Source organism: Branchiostoma lanceolatum, chromosome 1, assembly GCF_035083965.1.
Source record: "Branchiostoma lanceolatum isolate klBraLanc5 chromosome 1, klBraLanc5.hap2, whole genome shotgun sequence".
Lineage (NCBI taxonomy): Eukaryota > Metazoa > Chordata > Leptocardii > Amphioxiformes > Branchiostomatidae > Branchiostoma > Branchiostoma lanceolatum.
Window position 1 is genome coordinate 621918 of NC_089722.1, and position 26516 is coordinate 648433.

General features: G+C 44.3%; 3 protein-coding genes and 1 long non-coding RNA gene across 5 annotated transcripts; all 4 read right to left on the minus strand.

Moving 5' to 3' along the window:
* Positions 1–1155: 1155 nt before the first annotated feature.
* LOC136428567 (four and a half LIM domains protein 2-like) lies at positions 1156–13743 on the minus strand. 2 transcript variants are annotated; one of them, XM_066418184.1, is made up of 6 exons: positions 13613–13743; positions 10902–11109; positions 9010–9184; positions 4053–4222; positions 3578–3764; positions 1156–2420 (listed from the first exon to the last, which is right to left on the minus strand). In XM_066418184.1, exons 2-6 carry the CDS (start codon positions 11073–11075, stop codon positions 2269–2271), a joined length of 858 nt encoding a protein of 285 aa, XP_066274281.1. In that variant the 5' UTR covers positions 11076–11109; positions 13613–13743; the 3' UTR covers positions 1156–2268. The 2 variants fall into 2 exon arrangements, with proteins under 2 accessions (XP_066274281.1, XP_066274290.1); XM_066418193.1 differs by having other exon boundaries at positions 10902–11094; positions 13613–13719.
* Positions 13744–14758: 1015 nt separating this feature from the next.
* LOC136428560 (uncharacterized) lies at positions 14759–16661 on the minus strand. Its single transcript, XM_066418173.1, has 2 exons — positions 16442–16661; positions 14759–15991 (listed from the first exon to the last, which is right to left on the minus strand). The coding sequence occupies exons 1-2, from the start codon at positions 16596–16598 to the stop codon at positions 15282–15284; spliced, it is 867 nt and encodes a 288-aa protein (XP_066274270.1). The 5' UTR covers positions 16599–16661; the 3' UTR covers positions 14759–15281.
* A 13-nt stretch (positions 16662–16674) lies between these two features.
* LOC136428579 (uncharacterized) lies at positions 16675–19042 on the minus strand. Its single transcript, XR_010754635.1, has 4 exons — positions 18816–19042; positions 18169–18344; positions 17467–17560; positions 16675–17014 (listed from the first exon to the last, which is right to left on the minus strand). It is a non-coding gene; the product is annotated as an uncharacterized lncRNA (long non-coding RNA).
* Positions 19043–19526: 484 nt separating this feature from the next.
* Positions 19527–25043, minus strand: LOC136427678 (uncharacterized). The gene is made up of 5 exons (XM_066416732.1): positions 24890–25043; positions 23988–24248; positions 22990–23100; positions 22263–22379; positions 19527–20404 (listed from the first exon to the last, which is right to left on the minus strand). The coding sequence occupies exons 1-5, from the start codon at positions 25032–25034 to the stop codon at positions 19824–19826; spliced, it is 1215 nt and encodes a 404-aa protein (XP_066272829.1). The 5' UTR covers positions 25035–25043; the 3' UTR covers positions 19527–19823.
* Positions 25044–26516: the final 1473 nt, after the last annotated feature.

Below are 26516 nucleotides of genomic sequence, written 5' to 3' on the forward strand. Positions count from 1 at the left end.
TCACAAGTAAGGACATAACATAATGTCCCTACACAACTGAATGGACTATCCATGTGAACCTAAAATAGATGAATAGATAAAGGTTTTACAGTGGCTTCCTATTTTACAAAATAATGCTACAAAGTTGTTTTTCAGACTTTCATATTTCGCTCAAATGCCCACAGCACCACTTAGCATCTGACTGAGGTACCTTGTCCCCCCCAACGACCCGGAGGTCAAGGGACTAGGTAGGTAGGTAGAGGTACTGCACGTTCATTGGTAACGTTTTTTGCAGCAAGTATTGGTTAGACATTGTTTCTCTCCTCACTTCACACGTTTTTTTAAACAATATATTGCTAACAAATAAGTATACATCACAGACTCTGGGGGTCGCGGCGAAATACTGTGTGTTGCTACGAAGAAGAAGATACATCTGAAGAATTTGACAAAGAAAGAAAAGTCTGTGCAGACGATGTCTCTAAAGTGACCTGAAGGTTTGACCAGTTGTGAATAACTGCTAGACGTGTGATTTAGTCATGCTATGTTTTACATATCAACAAGATGACAAGCGACGCAGAATGCCCCTGAAATTCACTTTTATTGTATTCTTGCATGCAAAGGCTGGCAGGAGATGTTATCGCAACGCCAATTAAAACCCTTGTCTTGCTTGCGTTTTTACACGACTTATTTCATTAATCTGAGTTCTTAATCAGCATTGGCCGTTGCATTTTTCTGCGTTGCGGCGGCATATAGTTCCTTTCTTATTCGTTGTGTTTTTCTACGGTGTGATGCTACTTTTTCACTGTTTGTGGATTCTCCAATATATGAGTATAATAACACAGATTTATGTATCAATAAACATGATTATGATGACGTAAAGGTGTTCGTCATCAAGCGTCTTAGGGGCCTAACAAGTGTTTGTTTGTTCGTTTGTTTGCTTGTTTGTATTGCATACCCGGTAAACCGCATCAAGGCGTAACACAGCAGGTTTGTACTGAAGAGTACAAGCTGCATATCCGGACAGATTTATATGATCCACTCACAACGGGAAGGACCCCTACTCTTTTCGATAAGTGTGTTGGGTTCTTTAACGTGCTCGAGGTGAGGACCTCAATTTAACGTCCTATCCGAGGGACGTTATGCTCTTAGAGCTAGTACCAATTGCAAGGGGAAGGACTAATAGAAGTGTGATTTAATCATGCTGTGTGATACTGATCAACAATGAAGGTGACAAGACACGCAGAAAGCCCCTGTAATTCACCTTTATTATATCCATCCAAAGGCTAACCGAAGATTCTATCACTTCGCCAAACTCCCTGACGTAATTATGATACGAGCCATTTGCTACCATCATCATTTCATTTTCATAACAGTTGCAGCGGTAGCTGTATGATATCCTATCGCCTTATTGTTGCTGCAATGTTGCTATAACACCACGTATCAACAGTATAAATGATCTAATGCTATGAATGTACGAGATAATTGTTGTCCATTTCTACCGCTTCATCCTTGCATAGTCTACTCTTAAGATGTCATTCCTAGTTTCCTTTGCAAGAAAACGTTTCTCTGGATTTATCAACCACGTTACGAGCATCGCTAGCTAATGATTTTAATGTGTCTCTATTGCCAATCGTAGTACTAGCTTGATACTAATAGTCATTGCCTACGACCTGGTCCTATCTGATCTTACCTTTATGCTTTTTTTTATATAATATGTAAACAATGATTCTAATATATTTTCTAATGCTAGAGCTAGTACCAAAGCCCTTTATCCTTTATTATTTGATTCAAATTCTATTGTAAAATCTGTCACAGCAAAAGCCTCAAACACAATCAATGAATGATATATGAATATACGTGTATGTGTATTGTATAACTACTATGCTGTCACAAGTCAGATGCAGCTAGACTTTCGCAAACCTAACCAAACTACATTCTGTAATGATGTTATAACTTTCGACCAGTATTAAGGCAGTTTATTGCTAATAGGCGTTTTTAACGAATCACGGGTAACTCTGGGTAATGCAGGGGGTAAACAAGACGTTACCATGACGACGCCCCTGCGTGTTGCTCATGACGACGCCCCTGCGTTACCCAGAGTTCTCCGTTTTTTCTCATCTCCAAGCAGATGTTGGGAGGTGAAATCGTTACGTCTTCCTAAGCAGCTGCCCGTTTCTGTCACAAACCGAAGGAGACAGAAATGTCCAGCCGGAAAAGCGTAACGATTTTTCCTCCCAACATCTGCTTGGAGATTGCGTTTTTCTCAGTATGATCCGTAAAAATGGTCTCTTAGCGGCGGTTGGTGCAGTCGGGGCAGAGGATGCGGTTGTCCTCGTTGGTGAAGCCCTTGCCGACCAGGGAGGTTCGGCAGCCCGAGCAGTTGAAACACTCGCTGTGCCAGCTCTGGTCCTCGAAGGACACGAACTTGGTCCCGCCTTGCCCTAGAAGACAACAATGAGGAGATATCTTTAGATACAGCTCGCGACCACGAAGGTTTGAAGCTTGCTAAACACATTTTGCAAGGTACAGTAGCCGGAGGGAGGAAACGGGGAAGGCCAAAGAAGACCTGGCTGGATAACATGAAGATATGGACTGGCCTGAGTAGTACACAACTGATCAGAGAGGCCTGAACAGGATGGGCACAGATCATTGCGGCTGGCTGTCATGACGCCCCTACGACCACTGGGGTGAGTGAGTGAGTGAGTGAGTTAGTGAGTTAGTGAGTGAGTGAGTGAATGAGTGAGTGAGTGAGTGAGTGAGTGAGTGGGTGAGTGAGTGAGGTAGTGAGTGAGTGAGGTAGTGAGTGAGTGAGTTACTGAGTGAGTTACTGAGTGAGTGAGTGAGAGTGAGTGAGTGAGTGAGTGAATGAATGAGTGAGTGAGTGAGTGAGTGAGTGAGTGAGTGAGTGAATGAGTGGGTGAGTGAGTGAGGTAGTGAGTGAGTGAGTGAGTGACTAAGTAAGTGAGTGAGTGAGTGAGTGAGGGAGTGAGGTAGTGAGTGAGTGAGTGACTAAGTGAGTGAGTGAGTGAGTGAGGTAGTGAGTGAGTGAGTGAGTGAGTGAGTGAGTTACTGAGTGAGTTACTGAGTGAGTTACTGAGTGAGTGAGTGAAAGACATCAGGTAAAGATTGTACATGTGTGTATGGCCTTTCCCGTGCTGGCAGGCTGAAGTAAAGAGGTTTCTTGGTCGAAGCTAAAAGGCTAAAATCTTCAAAGATTTGAATGTTCATAATGTCAGCATTTCGTGACCGTCGTTAATTCAGATACTTGAATAGTAAGGAAAAATGTATATTCGGTTTCCTAACAGCCTTCGATAAACCAACTCTTAACTAATCATACAGCCTCCTACATCTATACAATTACCAAGAAGCGAGAGGATGAAAGTACTATCGAGTATACTGGACGTTTATATGTACATACATGTATATAATAGTTAACAATTGGGCTGTGCTTAGCCCAGGGGGGGGGGGGGGTGCGAAAATGTACAATAAAGGTCTTAATTAAATCTACCTGGCAACTTTCAGCTCTACCCATCCAACATGGCGGACAATACTTACGTCATAGTCACGTGACTGCAAGAGACATTGATGGCCTACTTACCGGTGATAGGCTTGCGGCATTCGGCGCACTTCTTGGCAAAGAGGTCCCCGTAGCACTCGATGCAGTAGGGGTTGTGGTCCTTGGAGGTGAAGCGGTCCCCGGACAGCTCCTTCTTGCAGTGGGTGCACAGGAAACACTCCTTATGGTAAGGGGTGTCCTTGTAAGTGATGCCACCATGCGCGACGACCTGGAAGTGCAGGATGATACCATTACCTTGATACCGCATCCATGATAGAAGGCTTTACCCGCCTGTTGTGTCCTGAACTCACCTCGTTCATGCAATGTACTTGCGCACTTCCCAGTGTTCATCAAGCCTTTTTTTTTAAAACTGGTTTACGCTCTCTGATGAGACAGTTGTTATGTTAATCATTTTGACTATGACCGTAGAGGAGTGTAGTTTGTCAAGTTGTGTATATGCTGAGTAAACTTTGTGTTGAGACATGAGATGAGATGAAAAAAGAACTATCGTGCTCACCCTCTTGCACTTGTCGCACTTCTTGGCGAAGCGGTCCTCATAGCAGTTCTGGCAGATGACGCCGTCGTCCTTAGGAACGAAGCTGCTGGTGCCGACCGGCTTCCTGCACATCTTACAGGTGAAGCAGCGCTCGTGCCAGTTCGACCCCCTGTACTCCATCTTCTTGTCGCCTGTGGGGGAATGGTTTAGCCTGAGCACTAGCCTTCTTAGCTTCCGTGCGCTACCCAAGCTCCGCTTCCGGCCGGGGAGCTTGGGTTGCGGACGGAAGCTAAGAAGGATGGCACACAGGCTAATAATATTTAGGAACATCATGATTATTGTACGGTTCTTGGTGGCAAATGTGCTAGATGTTGAACACCACGCTCCTGGAGCTAATCCTTCGGCCGGGGAAGCAACTCGCGCCGCCGCCACAGATAGCACACGGCCCACTAAATATCTCTTACGCGCGATAGATATCAGGGTTCGGCTGCCAAGCGCTTCCGGGTGCCAACTCTATCCCTACTACTAGGTCTTCCCCGCCCAAAAGGGGTTATCATCACATCGCGCGAAAGGTCTGTTATCCAGGCTAGCACATCCGCAGAATCAGTAGGAACATATAATACTGGGCTCCACGACCAGGGAAAGTCGTGCAAGGGGCTTCAACGTCGGGGCACAACGTCGGGGCACAGCGTCGGGGCACAACGTCGGGTCATAATGTCGGCGCACAACGTCGGGGCACAACATCGGGGCACAGCGTCGGGGCACAACGTCGGGGCATAATGTCGGCGCACAACGTCGGGGCACAACGTCGGGGCACAGCGTCGGGGCAGAGCGTCGGGGCACAGCGTCGGGGCCTAATGTCGGCGCACAACGTCGGGGCACAACATCGGGGCACAACGTTGGGGCACAGCGTCGGGGCACAACGTCGGGGCATAATGTCGGCGCACAACGTTGGGGCACAACGTCGGGGCACAGCGTCGGGGCAGAGCGTCGGGGCACAGCGTCGGGGCCTAATGTCGGCGCACAACGTCGGGGCACAACATCGGGGCACAACGTCGGGGCACAGCGTCGGGGCACAACGTCGGGGCATAATGTCGGCGCACAACGTTGGGGCACAACGTCGGGGCACAACGTCGGGGCACAGCGTCGGGGCACAGCGTCGGGGCACAGCGTCGGGGCACAGCGTCGGGGCACAGCGTCGGGGCACAGCGTCGGGGCACAACGTCGGGGCACAACGTCGGGGCACAACGTCGGGGCACAACGTCGGGGCACAACGTCGGGGCACAACGTCGGGGCATAATGTCGGGGCACAACGTCGGGGCACAACGTCGGCGCACAACGTCGGCGCACAACGTTGGGGCACAACGTCGGGGCACAGCGTCGGGGCACAGCGTCGGGGCACAGCGTCGGGGCCTAATGTCGGGGCACAGCGTCGGGGCGCAGCGTCGTCGGGGCACAGCGTCGGGGCACAGCGTCGGGGCACAACGTCGGGGCACAACATCGGGGCACAACGTCGGGGCACAGCGTCGGGGCACAACGTCGGGGCACAACGTCGGGGCACAACGTCGGGGCATAATGTCGGGGCACAACGTTGGGGCACAACGTTGGCGCACAACGTCGGCGCACAACGTCGGCGCACAACGTCGGCGCACAACGTTGGGGCACAACGTCGGGGCACAGCGTCGGGGCACGTCGTCGGGGCTTAATGTCGGCGCACAACGTCGGGGCACAACATCGGGGCACAACGTCGGGGCACAACGTCGGGGCACAGCGTCGGGGCACAGCGTCGGGGCACAGCGTCGGGGCACAGCGTCGGGGCATAATGTCGGCGCACAACGTCGGGGCACAACATCGGGGCACAACGTCGGGGCACAGCGTCGGGGCACAACGTCGGGGCACAACGTCGGGGCACAACGTCGGGGCATAATGTCGGGGCACAACGTTGGGGCACAACGTTGGCGCACAACGTCGGCGCACAACGTCGGCGCACAACGTCGGCGCACAACGTTGGGGCACAGCGTCGGGGCACAGCGTCGGGGCACAGCGTCGGGGCACAGCGTCGGGGCTTAATGTCGGCGCACAACGTCGGGGCACAACATCGGGGCACAACGTCGGGGCACAGCGTCGGGGCACAACGTCGGGGCACAACGTCGGGGCATAATGTCGGCGCACAACGTTGGGGCACAACGTTGGCGCACAACGTCGGGGCACAACGTCGGGGCACAGCGTCGGGGCTTAATGTCGGCGCACAACGTCGGGGCACAACATCGGGGCACAACGTCGGGGCACAGCGTCGGGGCACAACGTCGGGGCACAACGTCGGGGCATAATGTCGGCGCACAACGTTGGGGCACAACGTTGGCGCACAACGTCGGGGCACAACGTCGGGGCACAGCGTCGGGGCACAGCGTCGGGGCACAGCGTCGGGGCACAGCGTCGGGGCGCAGCGTCGTCGGGGCACAGCGTCGGGGCACAGCGTCGGGGCACAACGTCGGGGCACAACGTCGGGGCACAGCGTCGGGGCACAGCGTCGGGGCACAACGTCGGGGCACAACGTCGGGGCACAACGTCGGGGCACAACGTCGGGGCACAACGTCGGGGCACAACGTCGGGGCACAACGTCGGGGCACAACGTCGGGGCACAACGTCGGGGCACAACGTCGGGGCATAATGTCGGCGCACAACGTCGGGGCACAACGTCGGCGCACAGCGTCGGCGCACAGCGTCGGGGCACAGCGTCGGGGCACAGCGTCGGGGCACAGCGTCGGGGCACAGCGTCGGGGCACAGCGTCGGGGCACAACGTCGGGGCACAACGTCGGGGCACAACGTCGGGGCACAACGTCGGGGCACAACGTCGGGGCACAACGTCGGGGCACAGCGTCGGCGCACAGCGTCGGCGCACAGCGTCGGCGCACAGCGTCGGGGCACAGCGTCGGGGCACAGCGTCGGGGCACAGCGTCGGGGCACAGCGTCGGGGCACAGCGTCGGGGCATAATGTCGGGGCACAACGTTGGGACATGGAGAGCATCGAGCACAATGTCCAACGGTCTAACCGTTGCGCCACACCGACGCCAATCCTTATGAACATCTTTTAAGATATATAGATACAAGGAAAGCATCCGGGATCAGGAACCAGGACTCCAGGACGAATAGCGTATGATTTGTAAAACTTACGCTAATGGAGATCCGAATTAAACAAACAAACAAACAAACAAATAAACGAACAAACAGACCATCCCTCAACAGAGACAGGGGGCGCCATAGACTTTCTTCAACTTATGAAACACTGCTCACCGAGTCACGTGTCCTATCTGTATAAGGCGACGTTACAGAATCAGCGGATTGCTCATTCCTTGACAAAGCCTGGAGCTGATCAGTCGACAATTTGGGTAAGTCCAAGTTTTGTGTTGGCAACTTGCAGTTCAATTTTGATTCAAAAGGAAAGCACTTATAGGGCCCAAAATCTAACTACCAATTCTATAGGCAAAGAAATTGCATACTAACTTACATGATAATCCATTAATAGCTTCTTAAGTCATCAGCGGTTGCTAAACCACAAGCAGACAAACGCTACCAATAAACATTGCCTTCTTGGCGAAGGTAACAAGTCCTCATATGTATAGAAATTATAACCTCCTCTAAAGACTGTATGAATACATACTTTCACCATGTAACACATGGACTTTTCTTTGCTCGTTCAGCTATTGTTTAAGCTACCATCCATTGTATTACAAACAATGGTCGCAATGTAGTTCTTATTACTATAAGTAACGTTATATACTTTTTGTTTTTCGTTATAAGTCAACAAATATAGTGCAAATCCACACCCAATGTAAATCATGAAAATGTATGATCAAGGTTGATAAATATCAGTACAAAACAGCATGCTATCAGGAGTTTAAGATTTTGGAGAGAAGAAAATATGACGATTTTATATCAACTGATGATATGAAATTTAAAAACAAAGCAACAACATTGAATCTACACAAGGCCTGAGCATGATTACATGAATCAGAGGGGCTGCAGTGATGCCCTTTGTGCATCTTTCACCCCGCGTTCACAGTTCACTGATCCTTTTGTACCCGCTCGCGCTTCGTCTAGACGTACGTGTCGGAAATGTCAACGGGGTCATCCGCTGGGAATCGCGCGTCTCTGACTTCTATTTTGATATTTATTTATACATACATCAGCGTTGATACTAAAAAGCCTCAAAATATTATGTTTTTCAACATATCAAAGTCAGTATTTATATTAAATAAAATTTTTGACCGATTTGTTTCTTCAAATTTTGTGACTATGAATATATACATAAGTAATTTAAAAGCTAGGATATTAGCAACACTTTTGCTGTTTACATGTACGGTGGTTATGAATCTTTTTACCGAAAGTATTTGCAAACACAGCAGATTATGAATATTTTTTTCGACGTTTAATTTACCCTCAATACACTCTTTGACCTATAGGCCACTTTCCTACTGTCAAAAAGGGAGGGAAGGGGTCCGACATAAAGATAAGATAGCTGTAACTGATTAACTTGAATTAACCTTCTTTTGAAGACTACGTGAAGACATCCTAGATTGTCTTAACCCCATTAACACATCTATTCAGAGTTTCGGTATAAATCTGGTTTTCCAGTCCTTATCGTTAGTCACTGACGAAAGACAGCGGATGCTGTCTGAAACGTCTGACTGTTTCAAAAATGTATCCAGTTGCTTGAGTAACTATTTTTGGCGTATGTAACTGATTGGTTGATTCAGTGACTAAATGATAGGTTGGTTGACTAAGATACTTGGTTGACTAAGATACCCCCTCTCTCGTCCAGTCACGTGACCTGGGTGACCTTCGACACCTAGGTCACGTGACACCTCTCAAGCTGAAGAAAGATGGCGGATGTAATCTGAAAGCTCCTTGTAGCTTCTCAATTTGTAGTCGTGCGTATTAGTTTAAAAATTCCTTTCTTCAAATTACTCCACGTACCAGGGTCGAAGTGCTGCTTGCACGCGTCGCACTTGCCCAGGAAGGTCTCCTTGTGACACTGGGCGCAGTAGATCTTGTCGCCCTTCTGGGTGAACTGCTGGTCCACCAGGGACTTCATGCACTTGGAGCAGTTGAAGCAGACATCGTGCCAGTGCTTGTTGTTAAAGGAAAGATCCTAGAAAAAAGATAACAATAAAGAGCATAAGTTAATGGTTCCAGTTTAGATAGTGTAGATTTTCTCAAATTAATGATTACAAACTTTGAGGTGCAGTTGTGTAAAATATCTGTGTATTGGCATAGTTCATATTGAACATTTTTTCTGTTCTTGCTGTGCTTATACAAACACAAAGAAATAGAACAATACATACAAATATAAAAGAACATACAAAAGTGGTTCCGTTTTGATTGTGTATGTTTTTTCACATAAGTACTAAAACTAGGAGGTGTAGACATATTTGTGGCTTGGCATAATGCATAATGAGTACTTTGGTCATTCTTTGCTGTGATTATACGTAAATGTACATATACAGTTGGATTCACCACTTGTTTTCCTACATGAATTTATGAATCCAACATGCAAGATGTACATTTTATAAGTAACAAAAATTGATATTACAAAATGAAAGGTGCTTTCAAATTGTGATATTGATTCACATTGATTCACAGAAATCTGTCACCAAGTCATGTATGTGGTATCAATTATTACATTACACTGTAATGGTATAATTGATACCACATAAATGACTTGGTGACAGATTTCTGTGAATCAATATCACAATATGAAAGCATATCAAAAATTACACAATGTTGCAGTGCTTGGTTAGGAATTCCAGGGCTTCTGAATATGAAGTTCATTATGGGATGTTGAGATTTGGACGAACAATGTTGTTTTGATGTTATTTTGAATAGTTGTTTGAACTACACACGTCAGAGTAATCACTTCTTGATCTTGCGCAACGCCCAATGACACGCTTAATTAGACAGGTAGCTTAAAGGCATCCAAAGCATTCTATGAGGCTTGAAACTTGATTATAAAAACTCCAATTTCTAGTCATTCCTACACATACTAGTAGTGAGTTTCAAAAACACTATACCATTACATATCGACATTGAGGAGCAAATTACGATGTCGTTGTGTCACAGGTGAGTGCTGATAGAAAATCCAAGCCCTAATAGATTGATCCTGACTGTCCATCACAATTAGCGGTTCGACCAATGAGAGAGTGACTGCATGTCCGTCACATATTTGCATTTTTATGTTTAAATTTTGCATTTCTACGTTTTGACGGAGGTGGGCAAGGCTATGGTATCGGTTTATTTACACAAGGCGCGTGAAATTAGAAGATCACCATGTAGCTTTTTTGTGCCGCTTTTGAGCATTTTTGATAAGAAATACGCACGCAAATGTGGTAAACAGTGGCATTAAAGGTCAATTTCATAAAGATTACAGCAACTAGAATATTTCCAGTTTTCAAGCCTCGTAAAATGCTCTGGGTGTCTTCAAGGCCGCCTTTTTCTTTCATAGATCATTCAGGTGTTGTATAGAACTCTGGGAAATGGCAGGAGGGGAGGGGCAGCTCAGAATCACGGCATTTCAAGAGACACGAAAAGAAAAGTTTACACAGGATTATCAAACATAAAGGTATAACAAAGCACCGTTCCCTGTTGCTGTGATGTTGAGTGGAATTCTGGAAAAACTTGAGATGGGAGGGGGGCGGATTTAAATCTAACGTTTCAAGAGAGCAAACGCACAAAATATGGTAATTTGATATGAATCTATCTATCAAAATTTGTGGCTGTTGCGGTGTTGAGCGGAATTCTGGGAAAATGTGATGGGAGGGGGGCAACTATGACGCAAGCTGACATGGGCGCCATTTTGTCCTTGAACTCACCTTCACATCAGTGCCGATCTTCTTGTGGCAGTGTTCGCAGGGGAAGGCGAACAGCTTCTCGTAGCATTTCAGGCAGTAATGGTTGGACTCTCGGTTGACGTAGCGATGTCCTGTCAGACTGTTGTTGCAGTTGCCACAGTTAAAGGTCGTGTTCTGCCACATCGACTTACTCATGGTGGAGGCGTGTGTGGAGCTGTGAACAGCACGTCTGTAGGTGTAAATATTTAATGAATGAAGACCTGTATTGTACATTCGTGCCCCGAGGGGCTAGACACAGTTCGTCTGACTAACATGTACGTGACATATACAGTGAAATATATATACAGTACATAGTTTAAACATATATGGTAGAAGAAAGTGATAAGCTAAGCTAATCCAGTAGATTCAACTTCTTCTCGCCTGTTTGTACATGTGTAGATGTATGAACAGACCATGTTTCTTATACAAGGGTTGCCTAGACGCAACAAAAATATGGATTTATCCGTTGCGTTTGAATATTCAAAGTATGGGAATTTTTCATTGACACATTTGAAAAGAACGTTTCTTTCTTTATCCACCGTGCTTTATCGTAAAGTCTACAATTTAAAATGAAGTGCTGCTCAACTTCTATTTGATTTAATTTACAATATTGGCAAAGTCTATGTTTTAGTTTAATGAGAACCCTTTCTATTGCGTGATAGAACAATCCAGACTGTATACAACTAAACGCGTCTATTGTACCTTTTGAAATATTAAGCAAATATTTTTCTGCCCTGAAGCCCATTAACCTGTATTGAAAACAATCGAAACGCAGGTACCCCTGTAATACTCTCCAAGCAGAGGAGGGGTTCCGGTTGGTTTTTGACGTGTTTTTTAGGCGTTTCTGTGGGGCTTTCTACCTTGTCATTTTTCTTCGTGTGTCGCCAACCCATACACAACTTTTTGTTTTTGCGGGTTGGCGACAAAATAAAATGACAAAGTGGAAAGCCCGACAAAAACGCCTAAAAACACGTCAAAACCAGCCGGAACCCCTCCTCTGCTTGGAGAGTACCCTGTCGTACAATATACATGTAACTAGAAGACCTTGTTTTTCGGGTCACTTACTCGCATTCAAGTCTAGAAGTGGCAAATTAATTTTAAACAAAGGGAGAACATAATTAGTTAAATCCCATTGTTTAAGCTCTACATTTTGTATCTATTGCTTTCAGTCCCTAACACAGTCTTATTGTCATGATCTGAGATACTTTACATTGATTACTTCTAAAATCACGGCCAACAGAAGCAACAATACAGCCACACCTAAAATCACGCCCAACACTAAGCGTTTTGCAATGCCCATCCCACATTCCTTTGGTGTAAGTCTATAGGTAGTTTCACATATAGTATATTCCAAACTCTGGTATTAAAAAAGATATGTAGGAATGGTATCTAGATAAGTCCTCAAATGTCTCGTATACTATAAATAGTGAATTGATTTTGAAATGCTTTCGTGGGTGTTTTATTTTCGCGGTGGTTGCTCTAACGCGAATCCATGGCACCACGAATAGGTCTCCATTGTAACTGCCTGCCTGATGTACTGCAGAGTTTGCATGAATTTGTCTTAAGATTATAGATCTATTCAACAAGAAGCTACCATGCAGTCGTGTGTCTGTTCAACCGTGACCTACTGTAAATGCATTTAAGCTCGCGCGGTTTTTATTACGCGGTAGGCAGAAAATGGGGTGTTCGCGGTGGTTTTACGTTCGCGTTTGAAACAATAGAAGTGCTACAGTCACAAGGGGGGCAAAAAGTTTCGCGGTGATTTTAAGTTCGCGCTGAAAGTTTACCGCGAAAACCGCGAACATAAAACCACCGCGAACATTTCTGCATTTACAGTATTTCACTCCTTATCCCTGTCCCATACAAATATTTCAAAAGTCCTACATTTGGAAAAAAAAAAGGAGTTATTAAGAACAGCATGTCCAGGCGTTCACTTTACCTCTGTGCAAAATTTAAGGTAATTTTGTAAAAAAAAAATGACAGATATTAATCATTTTATGCGAAATTCCACACGAAACACGTGGCAGACAACACATTTCTCTTCCTTATAGTGGAAAGCAAGAGGTGCAAATTTAGGCGGGAAAACTAGCCCTCTCTTCCCGTGAATAGCCAATGGAACGACAGTGTGATAATCTTTTCATCCTCCGTTTTAAAAGGGAAGCTTTTTGACTATTGACTTGACTATTGAAATAACAGAAGGAGGCTATTGCCTTGCCTATTTTTCTGAAAGAAGCTCGACATTTTTCTTTGTACAATGTGTTTCGCAATCTGCCACACCTATTTTGTACAGGTATGCTATTGTTAATTCTGCTGTGCCTTCGCTGTGGCTGTGACCTTTAATTACGAGTACGATTCAATTCCGTGGCGAGAGTTTATATGGACCTTAAAACTGCAAATTAAACAAAAGTAGTCTCTATGTAATGTCTATATTCACAGGGGAGATGGGTAAGACCGTTTTGATGAGATTCGAGTCCTAAAACGCTGTATATATATAAATATACAAATCCGTTACCGACCGTACCCGTATGCCACGCAAACAGCAAACACACCCACAAAATCGACATCAAAACAGTTCAGGGACTTCACAGGTCTACCACAGTGTGGCGCTGCCAATCGGCATTACCATTAAATACGCCATTGCTAAAGACAGTCCGGAACAGATTCAGGCATTTCTGACAGAAAAGAACACTTACCCAACAGATCCTTGAGTCAAGACGTCTTGCCACGGGCCCTTCTCGGCGCTACAAGACGCTCGAGGTGTTCCGCCCTCCAGTCATTGACTCGGAAGAACCGGTCTTTCTGGTGGGTCCGTGTATTTACCAAAATATACCAAATACACGAAATACATCTGCGAAATACACGAAATACCCATGAAGATGGCTGAAATCTGCCGACAAACAGTATTTATTTGATGAGTTAAAGTCACAGGTTGCTATATGCTGGAAAATAATAAGATATTATTAGCCCTAGCGACAAGAAAAAGGCAGATTACATATACATGTTTCGTGTATTTCGGTAAATCCACGGACCGCTATCTAGTCTTCTCTGATCCGTTTAAGAAGACAGGTATAGCTGACTGCACACAGAAAAATGGCGACAATGTGTCCAATTCGCTCTAACACGGAGTGTTTCTCTGAAAGACGTTATATCAAAGCCAGCTTTGTTTCAGAAATGTGAAAGCTATGCATCAAAAATGCGCATGTATGTCGTTAAAAATTAAAATCACTCCTTTACACTTGTTACATGGTATGAGCCAATTAGACAAACGGCTATGGGTGTGTCGATGTTAGACTACGGGACATTTGGGTGCGCCGAGGTTTAGACAACACGTCATTGTTGCTAAGGCTCAAACCAGTTCTTTGCGCGAAAATATTTCTGTTGTCAGGTAATTTAGACGACGGTGTGGCGGCTAATCCCAGACCAGTGGGCCGCGAAAGATAATCTCGGCCACGTTCGAATTTACTACGTACCGACTACTCACTCTCCAGGTAGTAATCAAATCAAATCGACGATTTGAATAGTGCCAACTACAAGTTAGAAGGTTTACGGTAACAGTAACACGTACACCCTGAAGCACAAAACAGGCCATTGTTAGCTATAAGCCGGGACTAGATATGTTTACGTGTGTGCCAGTAGGATATGATACAAGTTGACCTGTTCTGTCACCTCGGATTTTAGCCTCGGGACGAAACGCCACACCTGATGAGTCAGAGCAGGTGTGACCTGACCAGGTGAGGTTGAGTAGCAACATTCTTTCTATGCCACATTGTCCCAAGAATGCAAAGAAAAACAATCCTACAAAACAGTCTATGGAAACTTGAACAAACTTGAACACAGAATGATATCAACCATGTGTTTATAATGTCAAAGCCGTAGTTATTTTTCATTCAAAACGCTACCTTGGAGTTTACATTACGTAGATATTCACTCTAAGAGGGAGTGAAATGGGTGGTCCTGTTACGGGTCAATGGATACATTTGTGTACAACGTTTTGTGATTATCAAGTGACAAAACTCACCACGCATTGAGTAGAGCAATGTTACAATCGACATTTTTATCTGGTTGGCTTGTCACGAAATTAAAAAAACTTCAAATGTCATATCTAGATTCTGAATAACTGACATAAATTATTCATTTCAGTCACTATATCTTTATACAAAACTACTTCGCACCCACTCGTAAATATGCATTATAAGCATTCTCTAAGAAATATACGTACACCAATCTCTGTATAAACATCATTGTCATGACTGTTCTAAAATACATTCTGTAGCCAGAAACGTAGTGTGATATACATGTGCTGTTCACGTCAAGTCAAGTCAAATCAAGTCAAAGCCTTCATTTTTACTGTTACTTTATATATCACACGTCCATTAAATCTCTGAGGTCGCTATTTTTGGCAAACTCTGATCTTTGAAATTCTTCGTAACACTTGCTCCATTTGACGTTCTTGTAGTAACACATAACATCCTCCATGGGTAGGTCTGAATTCAAAAACCCCCACAGTACCTGCCACCTTGTGGTCAGACCAATCAGAAGCGAGCTTTCCCGCCAACCGGGAGGGACCCGGATGTTGCTGGTCACCCTGGCAACGGCCTGACGAAAAAGGTCGTCAGCTTCAAAACGAGGCTGCGCGTTTAGTCGTCTGCGGTCGGACTGGTCTCCGCTAACGAAGTAGCTTCTGATGTCGGTGTTGTAGTAATACGCCAGAGCCGCGACACTGGATTCGTCGTGCACTAAGAAGTCACATTTAGCCAGCAGCAACACGTCTGTCAAAACCTGCTCTCCTAACAGGCGCGGGGAGTCTTTATGGTGCAGTCTGTCGGACATATCTTGCCCTCTCGCGGCGTGGATGTTCAACACTCTGTTGTCTCCGAACTCTGCCTTGAACACGTCGATAGCTTCGTCTGTATCGGATGCTAAGAATACACGGATCTCTTTCCCCGTATTTGCTGTGATGGCGTCGTCCATGACACGTCGTACGATTTGAAGAATGTTCTGCAGTTTGGGAATTTTCTGCTTGAAGAAGTTCATTTCTCGAGCATGGCCTTCTTGGAGGCGCAGATGGACCCCTGTAAAATTGAGTCACAGAAATCTTTACGTCAGGAGGGTAAAAGGCGTGATTTTACTTTGTTATATTGGTTAAAAAAGTGTTGAAATATGCCAGGACAAAAATTAATCGATTTGATAAAAACAGATTTGAATTCGTTACATACAGAACGGGTTTGAAACTTGAGAAGAATGGCTCCTTCCTTTACACTAGACCAATATCATTTTCAAGGTAGAGCATGGAGTGTATGTGTGTGAGTGTATGTGAATGTGTGTGTGTGTTGTGTGTGTGTGCGCTTGTGTGTATGTATGTGTGTGTGTGTGCCTGTGTGCGTGTGTATGTGTGAACGACGGAAAATCACAAATAACGGTGTCACTTTATACATGTAAGTATCGTATTGTTATTTCATGATACATGTGAAGTTTTCTTAGATGCAAGACACACATATGCATTGTGAATTGTTTTCTCTTACCTATATTAATATTTCCAGTCATGAACGATTCGTAGAAGGTATTCACTATGTTATCAACTCGATCTGCCGGCCTGAGGTAACCGGATATGACGTAATTAGCAAGAGCCCGAGTCTCTGCTGTGATTGGTTGCCAGAAGTTCGTCACTTTGTGTTCCATGTCAGCGAAGCGAAAATCATCCAATTCACCTATTGCTCCCTGCCGAGTCAGGTAAAGCTAAGCAGATTTAAAAAAAAAATAGAGAGATTACAAAATATGTAGTGCATAGATACATCGGAACAATTTATGTCTACGTCATTGAACAAGAGAGAAGTTACCGAACATTACAGTATTCAATCAGAAAGGAACCAAATACATACCGAAGACTACCGAATGAATATCGAACATTACCGAATACATGCCGAACATTAACGAATACATACCGAAGACTACCGAATAGATATCGAACATTACCGAATATATGTCGAACATTAACGAATACATACGACTACATACCGAGGAACTGATGAATAGAGGAGTGGAGGGCGCCACGCACACTTGGGCTTTAGCTCGTTCCTCTATGCCTTCATTAATCGCTGAGGAAAAAATAGATTGATAAAACTTATCAAGAAAGCAATATTATCAGAGATAGCCTGAGCAGCTTTTCGCTGTGGGTCTGGTATTCGATGATCGAGGTTGGTTTACTTGTATATTCATAATAAAATCCTTAGTCTTATTCAGTGCTTCATAACCCAATTGGAGCATAAACTGGTCCTGTCTTTCTTTGCAAATAATTTTTGAGGCGATAACGACAGTAATACATACTACAGAAGGGAGAGGGGGCATCCTAGACCTCAAGGGTATCACCGTCAGTCAATATAGTTTAGCCTTTAAATGCTATCTTTCCTTTTGAATGATAAACAATGAACTGTACCCCAAGTCTTTTCTTTCTTGGATGAATAGAAACAACGTACTAGAAACAAAATAATTGGGTGAAAAATCTAAAGGCGGCGAAAATAGTTTTATTGTTCGTCAAACAATCATTTACCTTTGAAATACCACGTCCAGTAGTTTACATCGGGTCCAGGAGGCCCGCAATAGTCGCAGTCCGTCCAGATGACTGTCGGAACAAACCCACGGGCCTGCATGTAATAGATAACAATTCCATTATCACGCCCATCGATGACACACCAGAAAAATCTAAGCACGCCACCTATCGGATTCGTTGATGAATGCACTCTGTACTTAATGTTGTCCAACGTGACACTTAGCTTTTTTCCACAGCATAAATTGTTTAGGGCCTAGAAAATGTTAACATGAATGAAAAATATCAACACCGCGAAAGAATAGAGTGTTTTAGGACCAAATTAACTTATTATAATTGTTAAATTAAAAACAAAAAAAAAACAAAAAAATTGTTAGTTATGTTTAGTATTGATCATATTAGCGTACCTTAAGATCCATTTTGTATTTCCTCGTATCTATTTTTTTATTAAGGTTAATGGTATAAGTTCAACTTATTTCTATCGTTAATCTTCCTTAGTTTTGAGTTATGTACAATTTATGATTTGATTCCTATTGTCAAGTTTCGAGGGGAGGCCCAAGAAAAGCCACAACAAAAGGCTTTTGCACGCCCTTGTATGTTTTTTGCTGCCCTGTATATCTTTGTTTTAAACAGTTCTACATATGAGAATGAATTAACAAACAAACAAACAAAAAAAGCAAACGAATATTCAAATCTCGAACACACCAAGCACGTTGTGATTTCGTCTATCGCTTGCAAAACGAGGGCAGCAAAACCGATTCCGTCACAGCTTCCGAGGGCGGACTCTATGACGCAAGCAATATCTGTGTTCTGTCGCCCAGCGTTGTGGTGGACGGCAACTGGCTTTATAGTTTGTAGGTAAGCATCCGTGTACCATAAGTCTGAAAGAATAAAAACATATAACGCTGATTGGTCAATATCTCAAGCTCAATTTAGAGCGCCCTGCACGAGGGAGTCACAGAAAAGGTACATGTATAAAAGGGTGAGTGGTCCGATCTCTGTCATTCTTGAAAAAGACAATTAAGTCAAAACAGGTTGAATACCAGTCTTCTCACTGTCATTTTCCCAAGAACTACGAATAATAAAAACATTATAACATAAACTTTAGTTCATGTAAAACAGGTAGATCGTCTATTGACTCAGAGCTTCACCGTTTAGCGAACTACCCCTGGCATACTATTCACTCTATTTGGCCGATTTCTACTATTTTCCCAGCGAACGCGCGGAGCCTGGTAGAGGCTAAGAATATCTTACTTGGTCGCCTCAGCACTGCAACTACTACACATCAGAAAATCTAGCATACAACCCGCGAAAAACGTTTAAAAAGTACACACTGAGAACACGTTTCTCACCTTCTGCCGCGTCGACAATACGACCTGCGAAGTTAAAGTATCTAACAGCAAACAACACCGCAACCAGGCCAGTCACTTGTAGCAACCGGCGATGTTTTAGCAGCATTTTTGTTGGGAAGCGACGCCGAACCCTGCGTAGCCTCTCCATGGTGACCTGGTTTTAAAGCAGACTCGCCGCACGGAAGCCGGTTCGACTGGGTTCTAATTATAGGCTACGAATCGCACATCAGCATAATGTGGGGAGGGAATACATTTATAATCCCTTCTTGGATCTGAAAACACACACACACACGCTTACACAAACACACACACGCGCTCACACACCTACAAACACACAACACAACACACACATACACAAACAACCCCCCCAAACACACATACCAACATACACAAACACACACACCGATGAGACACACACACAGACGCACACACAGACAGACACACACAGACACGCTCACAAACACACACACAATAACACACTATGATAAGACTATATGTTTCATGTGAACGCTCTGATGGTAATGATAGCTTTTAATGTATACATTTCATCAAAGATTCACGGTAGTTTTCGTTGTACAGAGAACCAGTTTTCGTTGCACAGAGAACTAGACGAACAGTTTAGTTTTAAAACATTTAAATCCTTACAAACCGCGCCATCTAGCCATCTAAAAAATAAAACTTACAGCTAGTATAAACGCTGTTTGGAGACAATCAGGCGATATCCTTGTCTAGTCGTGTCTTGTTATTTAACTTATCACTTGTTATTTAGATACAATATTTGGTTATATGCAAATAATTGCATGCATGACTTTTTCGTTTATATTTTTTCTTTCTAAAGCTTTAAACTACAAGCGGCTGTTGGAGTGGAAATTCGTGGTGTTTTCTGACCAGCATTTGTTTTTCATTTTGGATTGTGAACTGCCTTGGTCAGAAAACCACCCCAACATCTGCTTGGAAATTAATAGTTCGTAATATGGTCTTAAAGGATTTTCAAAGTTTCCATTTTTGCTAAATGATATGGGTCGTTAACCTCACCACTGCGATGAGCGTGGATACAGAATGAAACACTGTTGATTTCACGTTCGCATTGACCAACGGTGCAGCCGATCTTTCAGCAAGCTGGCGTCCGAACACGACACAAGGGCAAGGTACCTTTGTAGCGTTCTGTGCGGTAAGGTTGAACCTCAGCCACATTTCTTCATAATCTGTCAAGTTGTGCCTTTTACCATGCGCACCGCCGCCGTGCATTCCACCAACATGGCCTTCTTCATCACTGTTGCCTTGGTCACCGCTGCCTTGGTCACCGTTGCCTTGGTCACCACTGTTGTCACCGAGCGAGTCGCCATCTTGCGAATCCGTGCCATTGCTTCCGTGATGACTAGTATGATTCTGGTACGCATTGGTGCCGTTTGCGCCAGTGTTTGATGAATTATCTTTACCGTTTCCTTCTATCCCCGAATCCGTTTGACCGTTTCCACCTCCTGTGTTCCCTGTTTGTCCGTTTCCATCTTCGCTGTTTCCTGTTTGACCGTTTCCATTTTCGCCCTCCCCAACACGAGGCCGCGCTGTTGTAGTGTAGTCAGGAAGAACTGAAAACAAATCACAAACATAAGGCATCAACGCAAGAACGTTAAACGAAAATGAATGAATGAAAAACCTTGCAAGATAATCGCAGTTGAAGATGATAAAGCAGCTCTAAGTACAATTAGTATCTTACTACATCTACAGACCTAAGTATGATGTATGCAGGTTCGACTTCTTCTTGCTTCTTAAGACAGTTGTAAAAGAAATGACAGATGGGGCTTAAGATACGTGATTTATCTTATTGCATAAGGAATATTAATTGTTCTGTGGTATTTGAATATCGAAAACTAATCTCTTGAAGAGAATACTAATCACATTGTTGTATAACCTACAGGTAGCAGTACAAGGGAGTATACAGAAAACTACCCCCCTGGCTGATACACTCTAGGGGTATGATCATTTAGCCGAGAGATGAAGTACATTGATTGCTCCCTTGGGAATTGAGGGCCAGGCCCATACCCTGTTACTGAGCCCTATGGTTAAGCAATGGGACAGTAGTACCAATGTCACATGACTTTTTTCCAAATTTCACAGTGGTTTCTCTCTTTACAACTGTAATTCAGTACTCACCATAGCCTCTCCTCCTACTTGGATGTAAAATTTGAACTTTCCAATAGAAAGTTGCCTTGTTTTTACAACTTTAATACCCGACGCCTTGTAATGACATACCAAAGGAAAGCCACAAAATGTACACAAAATGCTCAAAATAAAGAGTTTACATGTTCCTATACACTCCAAATCCATTTTCTTTCAAATAGAGCATTGTCTAATACCACATGCAGGGTATACCTGGCAATAACCCCTTTTTTTGGGTTCTTGTAGACTCTAAAAGGGCTTTTCTTTGTGCTTGGGGGGGGGAGGCCCTAGGCATGGCATTTTGATTGACAGTTCATGACTGATAAAAATAATGTTATGGTATGAACCTGGATGAATCACTCAGTGCATCATTTCCAATAAATCTATACCTTTATTGCAGTCATCTAGCCTCTCCCAGCCATTTCTGACAGCTTTCAAGATGCATACATACACTGTCCAATAGGTAAATACTCTATACTGTTGTGATATCACACTTTTGCTGAAAATCAGACAAAACATGGCACCCACATTCCCCAAATTTGGTGATCATTAACCAAAATGAACTTTTTGCCAAATTCAAACCAGCTATGAGGTTGGGAGAGGGTCAATGTATTATACTACATTCTAGTACAGTCAACGATAAATACTGTTTCCGGTACAGTCCTATAGAATGTGTGCTTCTGAAGAAACAAGCTCCCCAGATAGGACGTTAAATGGAGGTTCCATGATTGAGGAGGGCCACACCACAAGAAACTCATAGAAACTGAAACTAATTTGGAAGAACAAGAACTCCTCTCTGCAATGAACGACAAGAAGTTCTGGAGATCAAACTTCACTTGCTACACCTCGCAAGAGGAGGACCGATGATGATGATAATGATGATGATGATGATGTTGTAGCAATTGTATATTGTTGTACCATAAATATGTAATGAGATGTGTTGATAGAGTTATTTGGACTCAAATGACTGTGTATCTCTGCTATATTGTATCTGACCCTTACCTCTTCCCACATGACCTCGATGAAAAGTGGCCTGCGCGCCGATTTGAGCTTATAATGAATAAACAAATGTTCAAACAAAAAAATCCAGAGCACGTAAAATTCTTAAGTACAAACCATGATATTCTCCAAGCAGAGGTGTGGAGGGAGGGCAGCATAAAAATCCGGCCACTACTAGCCTCCCGATCGAAACCTCTGCTTTAAGAATACAAACCTGGTGCGGTACACCACTGAGCGGTTTTCATGGTCTATAAGCAAAGACCAAAAACAAGCAAACAAGTGACTCACTGCAGTTCGCGGGGTTCTCGTCGCTTCCGTCGGCGCAGTCGGCCCACCCGTCACACGTGAAGAATGCGGGGTAGCACAGGTCGTCACAGAAGAACTCGTCTGCCGCGCATCTTAAGGCTGGCAGGCAATGCAAAACGATACATTAACCCTTAAGCTGCCAGTCCCGACTTAACTAGGGATACAGAAATATGCCTTGTGTGCTGGACCCGGTTATAACCGGGATAGGGTATTCCCCAGAACAAAACAGCTTTGCGTGCGTGTAGCGCGCGAAGCCGGGAAGTTAGGGTAGTTAGCGCCGCCGGGTGTTTCGCGGGTTTTGTGAGGGAGGTCAGGGGTCAAACATTTTTGATTTTTACTTGGCTAAAAAACCTGGCAGCTTAAGGGTTTAAAAATATAACTTTTTTGTTAAAATTGTATTGATAGAAAACATACATTAGAATATTTCACAAAAAGAGCACGTGATTTCAATCTCTCCGAGAAATTCAAGCAAATAAGAGTTCGAAGACCTCATGCCTCCATGAAATTATTCGAATATTTGTAGATTTGGAAACTATTTCTATTTGGATTTAAATTTCAGGCTGGCTAGAGCCCTGTATTGACCATATTGACCTAGTTAGCAAATACTAAACTTATCAAACGAGCTGCCCCTTCCTGAATATGAGTACACAGATCAGTGACGTCATTAACTCTTTGTGCTCACGTTGACACGTCATCAAGTGTTACCTACCACAATCCTCTTCGTCACTTCTGTCGGAGCAGTCGACGAGGTTGTCGCACACGGACTGACGCGAGATGCAGCGTTTGTCGTCGCTGCATTGAAACTGGTCCAGTCTGCAAGCTGCAATTAGATAAAGGCAAATACATAGAAAATGAGGCTCAATACTATGATTTATGGCGTCTGTGTTGCATAGTGGCAGAGCATCCGGCAATGAACCAATGAGACCCAGGTTCAAACCCCAGTGGAGTACCCAGACATGTTCGGACATGCACCCAGACTTTGTGCCCTTGAGAAAGGCATTTAACACATATTTCCCATGTCCTAAGCCCAGCAGGGTTTGGGTTGGCGTTACGAAGGGCATCCAGCCGTAAAAACTCTTGCTACAAAAAAGACTTGCACTTGATGAGGAGTTCTGGGGCTCCCCATCCATGTGCAAGCACGTCCAACCCCCATATGATGGGGAATAAAAGACGTAAAATTGGAGAGAGACTATGACTTAATACTATGACTATATCAGGACACAATAATAATAATGGCAACCACTCGTATTATCTTTATTCGTATTCAGATACATAGTACAGATACATGGTACAGATACATAGTACAGATACAAATACAGATCGAGTATGGTGGCCGTGTCAATTGACACGGTAGCCTTCGCGTGAATTTGTTTAAGGTGGATGACAGGTTGCGAATCTGAGACCCACACACTTTGGGCATCCGTCTTCTCCAGCGGCACCAATTCGAGGGAGACGTGCTGGTTCTGGTTGGGATGCTTGCAGCGAGCTGCCGGATGACTCTCAGGACACAATACTATGGCACAATACTATACTATAACCTTGTAATCTGTGCTTCCAGCATCGTATTGGATTTAAGATCTTTTAGAAGTATTCTTGTTTTCCTCTAGTGAAATAAATGTATTAAATTCTTTACTGCGTGTAAAATGATCTGAAACATGCGTAACAATTATATGATGACGACAGTCACAATATGGCAGCAAAAAGTACCTTTCACGGCGGACTGATCGGTACTCTTTTGCAGCGATCCGCCGTTGGGGAGAGTAACTTGGGTGATGCGGCTCACAGCTGACGGCGGTTGTGCATGTGTTTGCCCTGGCCGAAGGGAGGCAGTTACCCCGGCAGGGGAGGGGCCGCCCTTTGATGGGGCTGTTGATGAAGCTCTTGGTAGATGTGGGGTGATGTGTCCTTTAACTGTGGTGGGCCCAGGTGCTGCCGTTGTTGTAGCAGTGGGTGCAGTAGTTGTCGGGTCTGGAAAACGATGGAATCAGCATATTACAGTGCTAAAATTCCTTCAAACACTAAGGTATTCCCGGATCGAATTTTTGACGACTGAATCTCGGGGCCATACCGTTTCACTGGACAAAGTCAGAATACTGGACAATGAGCAGAACTACTTTATGAGAGGTATAAAGGTGGCCATATACATCAGGGCACTCCAGCCATCACTCAACAGAGACGGTGGGCGTTATAAACTTCCTGGCACGTTTGACCAATTGCTGACGTCAGGCATCCGTAATGACACGTGTCAATAAAGTCACGTGTCTGTAACTCTCGCGAGTTAACGTTCGACAGTGATTGGTCATTATTGATCCTGAAGAAGGCGACAGTGGTCATCAAAAATTCGATCCGTGAATATCTTAGTGCTGGAAGAAGCTTCAGCACTGTAAAATGATCACAACCAACACAGATGAGCTTCAATTGGAATCAGCATATTGTAATTTCTTTAGACCAAAATGATGGAGAAACTTATTGTCTCGTTTTGTTGATGCTGTTGTTGCGAAAGATGTCATGAATAATTCCCTTCTGCTTTAAAAGCACAAAGGAGATGACATCGGTGGAATGAATCTCTTGGTTGTGTAAAAAGAGTCTTTTTTATTCACTGTACTTACAACAGTTGGGAATCGGACAGAAGTCCCAGAAGGAATGTTCGCTGTCGTGAGGGTTTATGACGAAGCACAGCGGCCTGCTGTATGAGAACGGGTTCCGGCAGTAGTTTTCCTGCAGATCGAATCTCTGATAGTCTCCAGGGCTCATAATCACTTTCACCTTGATAGGAGAAGGGAAATGTCTTTATCTTTATTCAAAATTGCACCAAACAATACTTTATATACACAGTGGAACGCCAGGCAGACAAGCTGATGTTGCGGACCACTAACATTACACTTAAACTGAATATGACAATAAGGCAGTTAGGCAATACATAGCATAATACAATATATACAATGCATGATACAATATAAAAAGATGCATTAAAGGTGCCCTAAGCGATTTCAGGGGGTAAAACTTGAAATATTCTGGGGAAAACAATTCTGTTTGGTGAGGTTGAAATTTACATTTACTTCCCTATATTAACACATCTGCATCATTATTTCATACTTTGGGCGTTTAGAAATAGCACAGAAGCAAGCCACAAAAGGAGTATTTTATTTATTGGGTCCCCCCAAAAATCAGCCCAGAATCCAGCCGTAACCGTTTTCTGTCGACAATTTTCGGTAACTTCCGGCCGCGTGACGTCACAATGCCCAAGCACATTGAGCCAAGACCACGTGATTATTTCTCCGGAAGCGTTCGGGACTTATCGGCCAGAATCGTGCATATTCGGATGATTTGAAATGGTGTCTGGCCTCCAAGTACTCAGATTTTCAATGAGTTCCCACCGCACAACGGCATCACATTTTTGCTCCATGATGGTCGATATGCGATGGGATAGTGTTATCTAAACTTACTATGGATAGAAATCAGAAAAAAAATTGATTTTGAATACATGACTATCAGCGCCCTAATATTGCTTAGGTTGCCTTTAAGAATAGAGAACGCAATTAAAAGGTGTCTCAGCTGGAAGCTACGGGGCAGCAAATCTTTTCTCGGAAAATGTTCAGACTATGCATGATGTACACAATGACTAATAAACTGGGGGACGTAACGACTAGTAAGTATCTATTGATTAAATACCAGCTCAGAAAAGGACAAGAAATAGCCATGCCTTTAAGTATCAGACTTTGCAACCTAGGATTGATGTGTTCAAAAATTCGTATTTTCCAAGAACGATCTTAGAGTTTAGAGTAGAACTCGTTGCAACCAAGTACCGTGGAAGAATCCTCATTAGACAGCTTTAAACAATGCAGCAGTTAGACGTGACAGGTCGTTTGGCGTAATATAACCAACTGATGCTGCGCCGCGTGTCTGCGAAGCTGGTGTGTTACGCCGAACGGCGGTTATATCGGCTATATAGATACAGATACAGAAGCTGGTGTGTTATGACGAAGGCTGGTTATACCGGCTATATAGATACAGAAGCTGGTGTGTTACGCCGAACGGAGGTTATACCGGCTATATAGATACAGATACCTTTTCATGGTCCCAGAACAGACAGTCGAAGCCTAGTTCGGTGTAGTTCACCCGGCCTCGGTATGACTCTCCCGTCCCTTCGTAACACTCTCTGTACGGATCGACTGAAACACAGTACACATCTTTAAGTCTCATTTACGAATATCTTATAGCATGCTGAAATATCTG